General features: G+C 38.0%; 1 protein-coding gene across 1 annotated transcript; it reads left to right on the forward strand.

Moving 5' to 3' along the window:
- Nucleotides 1-136: 136 nt before the first annotated feature.
- On the forward strand, nt 137-11905 carry LOC108665630 (molybdenum cofactor sulfurase; the record flags this gene model as incomplete). The annotated part of the gene is made up of 13 exons (XM_047880003.1): nt 137-254; nt 694-850; nt 1428-2293; nt 2733-2849; nt 3727-3929; nt 4178-4294; nt 5026-5779; nt 6318-6466; nt 6661-6727; nt 7473-7592; nt 9112-9236; nt 9909-10013; nt 10606-11905. Coding segments are annotated over 13 exons (3087 nt in total), but the record flags the coding sequence as incomplete, so codon positions are not given.
- Between the last annotated feature and the right edge of the window lie 2289 nt (nt 11906-14194).

Raw genomic sequence — 14194 nt, forward strand, 5'->3', positions numbered from 1 at the left:
TACTTATGTATATTGTTCCTTCGCAAAATTCAGTTTAAATGATGTCACTATCTTGAAATACACAATGTTGTTTGTTTAAGATAAATTTCTTCAGAAATATTTTTCCAAACCTAGCGCAGTTTCCGTAAAAGTGTGAAGGGTTTTGAGGTGCCCTTGGCTCCATAAAGTCAACATGGATATTCTAGAGAGCCTCAAAGTCGTTCCCAAGTACGATCCTGAAGTGATAAGATCCCAGCAATTCTCTCGTCTGAAAGGTGGGTGGTGAATTAAAATACATTCTCCACAGCCCAATTTCACGTGTACCAGAAAACAAATTTCATGTGAGGTTAAAATCATTAACCTGAGAGTTGATGATGATATTTAATATTATATAGATGTGTTCATTCTCTATTCGTCTTACTCACTCAATCGATTTACTGCTTTTACATTTTTTCGAGACCCATAGATAATTAAATTTATATCGTAGTTGTTGTTGCTTCGCTTTTTATTAATGTTGTTTTATTTTATTAATATTTTTTGAGAATAGTCGTCACAGTTGCGTCTTTTGTATTTTAATTAATATTCACTACGTTACTGTGTGATTGTTATATATTAACCATGCTTCACCATCCTCGTCTCGTTTGACTCACATTCTTGTATACGTCGATGAATTTGAGATATTTAACGTTACAAATCAGCGCTTGTTTTGAGCAGGTGAAACATACCTGGACCACGCAGGCGCAGCCCTCCACAGCGACGCTCAACTGGCAGCGGTCACGTCTGAGCTGAGCACTTGTCTGCTGGGCAACCCTCACTCTCGCAACCGCCCCAGTGAGACTTCCACGCAGATACTGCACGCAACTAGGCAGAGGTCGGTCGTTACTTAATGGCATATTATATAGTATTTAAAAACATGACATGGATATTACATTATTTTTGCAATAAGACAAATTAAACTCATAAGAAGATAATCGTTCGTGATTTACTTTCGTTGTTAATACCTGATTATTCGTTTTGTAAAGGCAGAACTCGTGAATTTATTCATCACTCAGATCTATCGTAAAAAAATTATTCGTTTTGATTCGTGTACTTTTAACATTTTAGTTGTAGCTTAGCTAGCAACAAAGTAAAAATTTTCAAGTGTTTCTAAGAATGATCTAATTCTAATTTTGGTCACAAATTTAAGAATAAATTTCCTTACTCTTTCAAAACCAGCAAATTCCAAGCCTAATTTGGTAGCTTATCCCATCATGAAGACTATGAACTAAAGAATTTACACAACGTGAAATGCATTTTATAGTATACTCCTTAATTCTGTTTTATATTGTGCGAACGTCAATATTTAATATGTATTTATTTAGAATTTTTACGTTAAATTTCGATCAATCATACATGTTCGTTAAAAATACCTTACAAGTTTTCATGGAAAATTCGCAGTTTTCTTGCAGAATATTGCAGCATTTCAACACAAACGACGAAGAATACGCAGTGATTTTCACATCTGGAGCTTCAGCGGCCATCAAACTCGTAGCAGAAAATTTGAATTGGTCGTCGCCATGCCAAGAGTCACGCCACGACGGCACGACACACTGTAACTGCACCGAGGTTGCTAATGCAGCCTTACGTCTGGATGATTCAAATTCTAGCATAACAAATCATTATGGGCATTTCGCTAGCGATTCTCATGTCGAGGAAAGGAAGCTAAATTCCGAGCCATTGCATGTGATAACCGAAAATTCTAATGGAACAACCTGTCCTGCTTCCGCTAATTGTGTCAAAGATGCATACTCTATTTCCACGCAGTTAGAACCTAACAACGATAAACCTTGGGACTCTGGTAAGAAGACAGAAAATAACGTGATGCCACCTACCAAGTTCACTTGCTACGTTTACTCTCAAGAGAATCATACTTCTGTCCTGGGAGTCCGAGGCTGTGCTGTCAGTGCTGGTGCATCTGTGTTCTCAATACCTGTGAAAAACATCTACGAAATCTCTAAAAATAACGAAATTAACGTCAGTGAGAAGAAGACTCTACAAGAAGACCCTGACGTTGAGAACTGCCTCTTCGCTTACAGCGCGCAGTGCAACTATTCGGGCGCTAAATATCCCTTATCGTGGGTACAGCGCGTACGGGACGGAATGTTGGACGATTTTGTTGACTCCAAAACTGGAAAATCTGGAGTTACTCGACGTTGGTTCGTGTTGCTCGACGCGGCGAGTTTTGCAGCCACGTCTCCGCTCGACCTCTCGACATGTACACCAGACTTTGTCCCCGTATCCTTCTACAAAATGTTCGGCTATCCTACCGGATTAGGTGAGATGGTTTATTGATAATCACGGCACTTGATACAGCTAAAAAATTGCTCATATATCGCTCTCCGGTGTGTCCGCCATTGTCGTTCAGTATAGAAAAAAAGTTTTCTGCACTGAACGACTTGAGATGTTTATATTTTCTGTACTGAACTTGAATACTGAAATTTTCTGTATTTGGCTTGATATTTTCGTTAAATTGTTTATAGAGTTCCCATTTCCTTAGGCTCAGTAGAACGCATGATAGATCTCTCAATGAATAAAAATATCAGATTATGTTGCGGCCCATTTTTCATCTGTGATTGTTGGGTTAGCTTGGAAAGCCGTCAGTGGTTAACTGACTGAGTAATACGGTAGGCTAGTAATAATTTTCGATAGTAACAAAGAAAGTTGGGTACCGGCACCTGGCTGTCATCGTCATCATTATAAATCATTGTCATCAGGATGCCTGCTGCTGCACCGGCGTGCGTGGAGTGTGCTGAACAAACGTTACTTTGGAGGCGGCACCGTGGAGCTGGCGGACGCTCGCTCCATGCGCACCGTCCTGCGCAAGCTGCCGAGTGAGAGGTGATGTGTAGTTGGGTCCCTTGTTCGGGGATACTTCTCATATTGACAAGGATAAATTGGCATTAAATAACTTTTTATATAAGGGGATGCAAATGAAGCATCGCCGTTTGGTTGCAATTGAAATTGCTTGCTAAGCATAATATGCTGGGACGTTTTTGGGAATTTTTTTTTCTCATTTTCTTGAGGAATGAGATTACATTCCAGCCGCAAGTGCTAATTCGATTTACTCCATTGAAATTTGTTGTCGTGTGGTTTAATGCCAAATTATCTGACACAGAATGTGTAAATAGAGAAGAGAACTTATAAAATTTCCCCCTTTAATTCTTCAGCGGAAGTATTAACAACAAAATGTCATCTTGATTAAGTCTTGAAGCTAGAATCTGTTGTAGATAAAATGTATTACCTAGTTCACCCCGACCTTGTAAATATCACCATCTCTTTAACCTGACGAGGCAAGTGATACTTCAACAGAAAATACACCAGAGCAAAATTAAGCAAAAATAACAATAAAAGCTATACGTACAATTCAAGAAACTTTCGGGCTTGTATAAGCGCTAGAAAATTTATTTTGGAATTCGTTGAATTTCCGTGCACTGAATAACTTATAATATAATCTATACTTTGACGAGGATATATTTTTCTATATCAGTTGACTTCTTGCTTCCATTCCATTTCTAAACATAATTGACACCTTGCTTAGTGATGGACTTGTTGCCTGCTTCATTACAAAGCTGAAACGGAACTTACGACGAATGATTATGATTTCTGTTCAATTTAAAGGTGATCAATTTTTATACCTTGCGTTATTTAAATTTCTAAAAACCAGAGGAGTTTTCCTCAAAAACTTCTGATTGTCTCTTTCCACTAAAGGCTCATTAAAGAACGTGTCGGAGCACACCTTCCACTTAGCCCGGTACGTTCATCACAGCTTGAAGAGTTTCCACCACGGTAACGGGTCGCCCCTCGCCCGTGTTTACGGGACAGAAGGACGCCCGTGGGCCCTCGACCAGCACGGGCCAATCGTCAACTTCAACGTCTTCACAGACTCAGGGGACTACGTCGGCTTCACTCATGTGAGTCAAAATGCGTGAGGGCATGACATGTATTTTGAGGATCGCCCCATAATGTCCCAATTCTATTCTTTTATTTATATATATATGACAAAAAACTGGTTTACAGTACTTGGAGTAATTTACTTGGATCATTAAAGTAATTACAGTACAGTAATACAGTAATTTACTTGGATCATTAATTTTTTTTATTACGTTTAGCTGCATTTGCTGCTAGGTTTTTTCAGCAAATTTTAATATCTTCTGGGCAGGTTGAGCGCGTAGCTGCCATCTACAACATCCACCTGAGGACAGGCTGCGTCTGCAACCCCGGAGCCTGCCAGACGCACCTCGACTTATCCTCGGACGTGTTGCAGCAGCAGCATTCGGTGCGTTAGCCAGCATTAGTACGTGAGCACGAACAATATTAGTACGTGAGCACGAACATTAGTATTAGTACGTGAGCACGGGCAATATTAGTACGTGAGCACCAACAATATTAGTACGTGTGCACGGGCAATATTAGTACGTGAGCACGAACAATATTAATATGTTAGCAGGAACGCCTCTTACACCACAATAAGAATACATGTGCAGCATTAGTTACTGACATGGCTGCGAATTTAGTGACCTCATCTGTACAAACATACTGCATTTGTTCGTGCATAACTGCAATATTAGTAAGTGAGCACGAACAATACTAGTGCGCGAGCACGAACAATATTGGTATATGCGCACGAACAATATTAGTACGTTAGCAGGAACGCCGCTTACACCACAATACGAACACATGTGCAGCATTAGTTACTGACATAGCTGCGAATTTAGTGACCTCATCTGTACAAACATACTGCATTTGTTCGTGCATAACTGCAGGATTTTGGTATTCTTTTCAAATTATGCGATTTGATGCAGAAATATTTGCATGTCCGACTGGCTGCTGCTAGAATACTCACAATGAAATATGTATTGAGCTTACCAATTTCTACAATAGGCGCATTCACTTGAAAATTTTAAATGAGATGTTTGAACTTACGGCTGAGGTCATTTTAATTCAATCATTTAATTTCAGTTCATTTATTCATTAATTAATAATTAATTCTTTTATATTTTTACACAGAAAGGCCACGTGTGTGGCGATAGCGTGGATGCCATTGAAAGCTTGCCGACAGGTTCAGTGAGAGTGAGTTTCGGGTACAGCAGCACCTACGCCGACGCCGACCTCCTGCTGCGGATGTTGCGCGATTGCTTCATCCAAGGTCAGCTTATTCTTGACACTCACTGGATGACCAACAGCGAAAACCTTGAGAAAAACGCGACGTTAAACGAAAACAAGATCCGAGAAGGCAATAAAGGGCGAGAAAATAGGGAGTATAATGGCAACCCAAAAGATGTTTGTGTAGATGTCAATGGCAGTGGTGGACGTGATGGTTTCTCCACATCGTCAAGTCAGCAACTGGAACAAAATTCCATCTCCTCTCAGAATATCAATAAACCTGATATTTTAACTACTAACAACCACAGAAACACTGCGGATACAAAATTCGTCGCTGAACCTCAATTAATAATTCCATCTGATGCAAGTCCCCCGGATTTCAACCCCCTTTCATCAAATGGCTTTTGCAAGGACTCTCTGGACCAAAAAACTAAGCGTTCTGTTGTCATAACGGACCTTAAAATTTACCCCGTGAAGTCGTGTGGTGGAATGAGTGTCTCGTCATGGCGGCTGGGTGACCAAGGTCTTCTATACGATCGTCACTGGATGGTTGTGACGAAGGCAGGCTACGTCATGACGCTCAAGAGGGAGCCGCGCATGAGTCTTATTAAACCTTTTGTTGACTTGCACACTCGTCAGCTGAAGCTATCTTTCCCAGGTTAGTACTTTGACATGCATATTTAATAGAAATACAACATATGAAAATGTATAACGTAATAATATAGCGAAGCAAAGAATCAGCGGTATTTAATTTTTTTATTCACACAAAACAAGGGGGCAAGGAGGAAAATGTACTCTTCGAAGTAAGGCTGCACTTGCCTAATAAACACCAAAGATGCTCACTCTTCTGTCCAAGTACGTTATACACGGCGATCATTCTTCCTAGCGTGCTAAAAAATATTGCAACATTAATGTTCTTTCCGTCCTGGATAAGTCAACAAATTGAAGCCTACCCGTTCACACAAAGAGTTGAACGACGATATATTTTTAATGAATCGACCTTCTTTGCTCCCTGGAGTGCTATATTTTTTAAAAATAAAGACTTTGCATATGCCCCGACAGCATGTGACAATCGCGTCACATAGAAAAAGAATGTAAATGGTCTTGAAATTTTCCTCAGGTCTACTTAAAAATTTCTTTCTCTCCTTCCAATATTCGTATAACTTTGAAAATTGTAAGTTTTACTTTCTAAACAGGGCACGACAGCGTTGAAATTCCCTTAGACTCTCAGCAGTCAGAAGACGCGGAGGATGAGAAGGTTTCTTTGCCGTGTAACGTGCGCGTGTGTGGCGATAAAATCCAGACCCAGGACTGCGGTGTTCAAGTCGCTGAGTGGCTGTCTAAGGTCATTACTATACAATATTTTAGTCATCTTACGCTTATTTCAAAGTTTATTTATTAAAGAATATTTCTCCATAGATTATTACTAGATTGCCCATTGTTACAGCTTGTATCTAGTAACTTTTATGTTTAAAAACTTGCTCCTGTCATGCTGTATTTCATATCTAAAACCAAATTCTAACGATCAGCATTTTCCAGGTTCTGGACATGGCTGAACTGAGGCTCGTGCGACAGTCAGGAGCGCGAGGCCGCCGCTCTCATGCTGGTATTTAATTAATCAGTTCATCATGGAGAGTTGAAAATAGCTTTTTTATGTTACTGTTATCCAATTTTTATTTTTTTCACAATCATGCTTCCCAATATCAATGTCCTCTAATTGAAAACAACCAAAAATTGAAATACCTACTCTGATTTACGTGATTTTTTCAAGTAATGTGAACTTCTTTCCGAGGCCCGTGATCATTTTTCCATTGAATTTGTTATTCATTGCTTCGCGTATTTCTCGAGCAATTCTGAAACATTTGTTGGTATGAAGACGTGAAAATTTAAAGCCACTTGAATACTTGATATTTATCATTTTTAATGTCCCGAACCTGCAGATCTTTTTGATCGCAGCTTCATGCTTTGAAAATGTTTCATAAGCTAGTCAAACCTAATAGTTAATGTTTTAGCGCATTTTCTCTTTTATGAAAAAAAGGCGCTATTGTGCTCGTCATGCCCGTCCGTTTGTCTGTTTGTCCGTCCGTCCGTCCGTGACTATGTTTTCGTCGACGAGAAAATGCGCTCTCTGTCATTCACTGCAGGGAGTACTGTGTTATATTTTTAGCGCATTTTCTCATTTATGAAAAAAGGCGCTATTGTGCTCGCCATGTCCGTCTGTCTGTCTGTCCGTCTGTCCGTCCGTCCGTCCGTTTCCCCACGTTTTCGTCGACGAGAAAATGCGCTCTCTGTCACTCACTGCAATGGGTACTGTGTTATATTTTTTTATCTTTTAACTATCTCGATGGCAGGACAATCTTCTGCGCCGCTGTCCCTGGCCAACGAAGCGCCGCTGCTGTTGCTGCACCGACCGTCCGTTCGTCGCCTGCTGGGGACCATCGAGAAGAACAAGCGGGACGCGCTACAGCACAGCGAGGTAGCCGACTGGCGATACTCAATGAAACTAAAGTACCAGATGGAATATATTATTTTAATATAAATAAAGATTACTATTAAAATGTTCCCAATTAATAACAAATGTTACGAATATAGTTATTTTGTTTCAAGTTTATCAATTTAACATGAACGTTTTTGGGTTCAGAACGAGGTTAAGCTGTAGCACATCGAGGCAGCTGTCTGTAGAATTTCAAATGAATCTCACATATTTTAAATCTAATTTTCATTTACGATTTTCAACTTAGCATAAATACTTCTCGGTTATTACAAGAATAACGTTGTTTTGCCTAACAATATTTCTTAGCGTTCGTGTTCACATTTTTTTCAGTAAAATATTGTGTTCGACCTTGTGACAAGCAAATGATTACTGCATTTACTCAAGACTGGTTGTAAAATTTAATCCCTTCTAGGCATCAAGTCATTACAATCAGGTAATTTGGTCGGTGCGGTTAACTTTTTCGTGACTCTCTTAAGAAAAAGAGATGGTATTTTCTTGTAGATCGTTTGACGATAAACCAGAGTAGCCTTGCACGCTCAAATCATTCCCTTTAAAGTTAAAGTACTTTAATTAAACCCGATGACATCGTTGGCGCTCCAAGTATGAACGCGTTCAAGAACAGACTAGATAAAGCTATGGAAAAATATATGTTCAGATTTGAAATGCCTAACTCCTTATCGAACCCGGTGGAAGTCTAGTAGCTTCTTCAAACTATCGCCAGTCATGAAAAGATCCGGTCAAATGACACGAGTTTAGATTCTATGAACAAGGCACGAAATGGAAAAGAATCGGCGACAGGCCACATCAGGCCTACACTTCAGAGCCGACATCACTATGTTTTGTTAATATCAATGTCCTCTAATTGAAAACAACCAAAAATTGAAATACCTACTCTGATTTACGTGATTTTTTCAAGTAATGTGAACTTCTTTCCGAGGCCCGTGATCATTTTTCCATTGAATTTGTTATTCATTGCTTCGCGTATTTCTCGAGCAATTCTGAAACATTTGTTGGTATGAAGACGTGAAAATTTAAAGCCACTTGAATACTTGATATTTATCATTTTTAATGTCCCGAACCTGCAGATCTTTTTGATCGCAGCTTCATGCTTTGAAAATGTTTCATAAGCTAGTCAAACCTAATAGTTAATGTTTTAGCGCATTTTCTCTTTTATGAAAAAAAGGCGCTATTGTGCTCGTCATGCCCGTCCGTTTGTCTGTTTGTCCGTCCGTCCGTCCGTGACTATGTTTTCGTCGACGAGAAAATGCGCTCTCTGTCATTCACTGCAGGGAGTACTGTGTTATATTTTTAGCGCATTTTCTCATTTATGAAAAAAGGCGCTATTGTGCTCGCCATGTCCGTCTGTCTGTCTGTCCGTCTGTCCGTCCGTCCGTCCGTTTCCCCACGTTTTCGTCGACGAGAAAATGCGCTCTCTGTCACTCACTGCAATGGGTACTGTGTTATATTTTTTTATCTTTTAACTATCTCGATGGCAGGACAATCTTCTGCGCCGCTGTCCCTGGCCAACGAAGCGCCGCTGCTGTTGCTGCACCGACCGTCCGTTCGTCGCCTGCTGGGGACCATCGAGAAGAACAAGCGGGACGCGCTACAGCACAGCGAGGTAGCCGACTGGCGATACTCGATGAAATTAAAGTACCAGATGGAATATATTATTTTAATATAAATAAAGATTACTATTAAAATTTGGCCAATCAATAACAAATCTTACGAATATAGTTATTTTGTTTCCAGTTTATCAATTTAACATGAACGTTTTTTTAGTATCAGAACGAAGTTAAGCTGTAGCACCGCGATGTTGCCGCTTTGCCATACTCAATGAAATGTGTCAAATGCAAGCAACCAACGCATGACATTACTATACTGTAACTGTAGATTAATATTGCAGAATTTTAAATTAATCTCATATATTTCAAATTTTCCTTTACGATTTTCAATTTGGCATGTACCCTTTTCGGTTGTCACAAAAAAACGTTGTTTTGCCTAATACGTAATATCTCTTTGTAATCATGTTCACACGTTTTTTCAATTTTTCAATAAAAGATTGTAAATAACCTACTGACGAGCAAGTGCTTACAGCATTTACTCATGACCGGCTTTAAAATTAAGGCAATTTTGATCAGTGAGGTTAACCTTCTCGTGACTCCCTGAAGAACAAGAGATGGTATTTTCTTGTAGATCGTTTGACGATAAACCAGAGTAGCCTTGCACGCTCAAATCATTCCTTATAAAGTTTATATACTTTTATTACACTCCGCGTTGATTGTTCGCTCAGGATTGTTTGGTGGAAAGATTCCGAGGCAACGTCGTGCTGGACGGCGGCGCAGCGTTTGAAGAAGATGACTGGACTGTTCTCAGTGGCGACCAGCAAACTATACAGGTGACACGCAAGTGAACTTAAATGTTAAGTCAGTGATATTGTTTGTGATTTTATTTAATTAAATAATTTACCTAAATATTTTAATCAAATAATAATATAATTCATGATTTTAATTATTGAATCACTTCCTCAGCGGTCAATTTGTACATTTTACTTTGTCTAATAGCGTCTATAACATTGTCGTGTTAATGTATTAGTTTAACGACTATTAATTAACGACTGTTTCCAGAACTCGAGCGTTATGATGCTCGCGTTTGTGTTTTATATCGGTGTTTAGTTAGTGTTTACTATTTCTTTACTAGTATTTACAACAATGATGTTTATAGGTGTTTAGTTTGTGTTTACCAAATATTTACCATAAATAACAATGATGTTTAAGGTGTTTCGATAATGTTTACTATATATGTACCATAAATAACAATGTTTATAGGTGTTTCGTTTATGTTTACTATATGTGTACCATAAATAACAATTATGTTTATAGGTGTTTCGTTAGTGTTTACCAAATGTTTATCATGTGCAACAATTATACTTATGGGTGTTTAGTTTATGCTTACTATATGTTTACCATAAATAACAATGATGTTTACAGGTGGTTGGATTGTGCGAGCGCTGTCAAGTAGTGTCCGTCACACCAGGCTCCTCCAGTCGAAGTGTCGAGCCGCTGCTGTCGCTCAAAACTCTACGGGGAGCACGTGCAACATTTGGCATCCTGGCGTCCGTTTCGCCTGCTGTAAATTCAGAGTCAAATATCTCAGTGGGAATGAAATACGCTGTGTAATTTGTTGTTAGCGACGAACAATTTACAGAGTTCGAGCTTAACTTGAAGTCTCTTTTCTTTAGTTTTAGGCCGAAGAGCATAAACATCACTGAACTTTTCCCTTAAACCTTTTGGTGGACAACTGTAGTTGTTGGAATTTTTGCTTTACACAAGCAGCACATTTAAAGTGGAGCATTAACGTCTGCAGTGAAAGTGCATTCCATAATCGTGTGAATACTCATCTAAATAGCAAGAGAGCTCACAATCGGATGACATTGACGTGAATAATGAATTTCAACGTGTAATGCAATACGCGGCTTGCAAATTCGGACCAATAATAACACTATTTCTGCGCAAACTCTTATACCCAAAAATATTTTTTCCGAAAAATAAAATATATAATAATAATGGCCGTGTTTACGACTCGTGCTGTGACAGAGCATCTACATCGGTATTCAAATTGAGTATATTAATATTTTTATTTGTTGGTTACTAAATGCTGTTTTAGTAACCATTTAGAGCAACAAAAATTCGTTGATCTAATTGAGTAGTCGATGCCAGCGTGTGAATGTTGTTTTAAGACTGGCAAAGCAACTGGTGTATCCTGAGCGCTTTTCGTTTGCACCAATTGAGGAGAACGGATGAACTAAATTATCTTAGCTGATATGACAAATTTACTTGAACTCTTATAACTAATTTACCTGAACTAACATGTCTAAACTATTTAAAATTTCCAATGGAAGACAAAATAGAAAACGAAAGTGCATGCGGCTTGTGCTCTATGCAGTAACTAAATTGTTGATTTCTCCCATACATATTACACCTAAAAAAAAGTATTGTATCAAGATTTCTAATTACTAAAAATGTACGCTCTAATATTTGTTCACATTTTCTTGGTATATATGAGTGTATAATCTATGCTTCCGGCAGGTCGTATCTAATCTATGATACCACCGTACGCTTCAGCTCTGATTCTGTCACGCTTATTTTAAGGCCTCATCTTAGCATTAATATTGCATTAATTTGTTTATAATCTACGATGTTTTGCTCGAATATCTCTTCCGTGCTAGAAAACATGGACTTTTGGCTGTCTATTTTTATATAAAATATCTGTTTTTGGTGTTTCCAAAAATTTTATTGTTTTTAAAAGATAATTTATTTCTCTGCCATTTCTTTTCTCTCGGGCTTGCATTCATTTCTTAACAACATGAAAAATTACTTTTGCAATATTAGACTGATTACATCTTGTAGCGGAAAGTGTAAAAGAACAAAAATTCATCGATTTATAATAAATTGATGGCGTGAGGATAAAAGCAATGATAGCCTTAAAACAGTCAATTATACGTATATTCATTGGAAGTATTTTTGATAAACAATTCATTATATATTACATATCACACTTATACGTACTTAGTATACTTATTATAAATGTGTCCGCTCTGACCTGTTGCTTCGTGCCTGTGTTATCTCAGTTCGTGAAGCTGCTCTATCAGCGCTCTGATAAATAAAGTCAAAATATCTTGTAGCGATGTGTAAACAAACTAATTACATGATAAAACATTATTATATTCATTTCCCAAATTTTACGATAGATTATCTGTTATCTTATTTCTTAAATATTGCATCGTTTTCCTGCTGTAAAATATTGTGCGTAATTTTTGTGCGTAAAAACTTTTGTCGACCAATTTTGAGGTGGGAGGAAAAATGGGGCTCAAAGAGTTGTCAAGTTTGCAATATTATAATATTTGTTGTTTCAAATCTGGCCAAAATAGGTCATAGATCGCGGTAATGCAAGAAGCACAAGAAAGAATGAAAGAAAAGGTGCGTAGCCATGAAGTTCCCCTAACAAGGCCTTCTGATTATTGAATTATAAATAAATTAATGGTTATCAATTATAATTATTTTCTCTAACTTATTTTATTTATATGAAGGAGCAATACATTACGAAAGAAGTGTATTCCAGTTCATTGCAGCGTAAAGCCAGAACAGTTATTTACTTATTTCCATCCCCAGGATCGACGTGAAGACTCTAATGTATGCAAATGAGTATAAGAGTTATGAAATATATGAAATATATATATATTTATAATATAAGAATTATGAGTTATGAAAAAAATGCTCAGCACTTAACGTAAAGTAAGTGAGTTTTTTAAGTGCGACGTACTGTTTCGAATTGCTTTGACGAGTAGAATCCTGACGTCGATTAACGATTTAAATCACCCTATTCATCAGCGTCGTCTAAATCTTCGTATTTTCTTATTTGTAGTCGGGATATGAAATTATTTAAAGAGACGAAGTGACAAGGAGGGACAGGTGACAAGGAGGGACAGGTGACAAGCAACAGAAACTAAGACACTCGAACAAGAGGTCGCTTACACGGGACGTCGGCCGCCCGCACGAGAGAGACAGAGAAGGGAAATGTAAGGAATCCTACCTACATAATAACTTAAAACCACAACTGAGACCTACAGTCAGACACCGCGAGCTCAGCGGTGGGGCGCTCAGGAACAATCCCCCTAGGAACGCGAAATCCCATAGGACTTCTGACGAGCACAGACACCCGTCAGAAGTCCCCCCTGAGTGGATTAGGAAAGAAAGGAAGGGAAAAATTTTACTTCCTATAAGGGAAATAAATAAAATGCTTTTATAAATTTACAAAGATAAAAATCTAAAAAGTACGCGTGATTGTATTATTTTTCAGTAAATGAACGTTTAGTTTGATGTTGAATGGACAGCTCATAATATCCACTATATTGCGTATGAGTGAGCCAAAGGTCGATGTTGTATTTATTCATTCAATCGATTGAATGAATGAAAAGATTTCTAAATAAAATCACATAATATATTATACATAAATTATATTCTTGACTTTGTAATAGAACTTAGCTAAAACTAATAAGTCATAATGAGTAATAACACTAATTAAGTTGTACGCAATTTTATTTCTGAGGTTCAGCTAGAGAAAGATTGTTGAAAAAAAAGTTTCAAATTATCACGATTTTTAACTATTTAGTGTTATAGATATTTAATTAATTATAATTCAATGAGTTATAATTCAATGAGTGTATGCAACAACTATTCGGCCAGACCCTGACCACCGTGTCTGGTCAGTGCATCTAAAATAATCTAGGGAACAATTGCCGAATACTTCTTATATGGTCACCTATTAATTCCCTTTTTGGTAATTTGGATGCCTTCTGCATACTTTTCAAGCTTGTAAACGATTTCTTTTTCAAGCTTGTAAACCTTATTTATGCGTCAGCGTCATGTTCGTTCAGCTTGCGACACCGGCAAGTGACATTCTTTCGCGTGCACAACAACGACCTGTTATCATCTCTTCAAGGAATGTTCTTATCTGTCATTAGCTGTGACATGGTGCACAAGGTTTGATCAGTAATATTCTGTTCCTGCTATGAAACAT

Source organism: Hyalella azteca, unplaced genomic scaffold, assembly GCF_000764305.2.
Source record: "Hyalella azteca isolate HAZT.00-mixed unplaced genomic scaffold, Hazt_2.0.2 contig4404, whole genome shotgun sequence".
Taxonomy (NCBI): Eukaryota; Metazoa; Arthropoda; class Malacostraca; order Amphipoda; family Hyalellidae; genus Hyalella; species Hyalella azteca.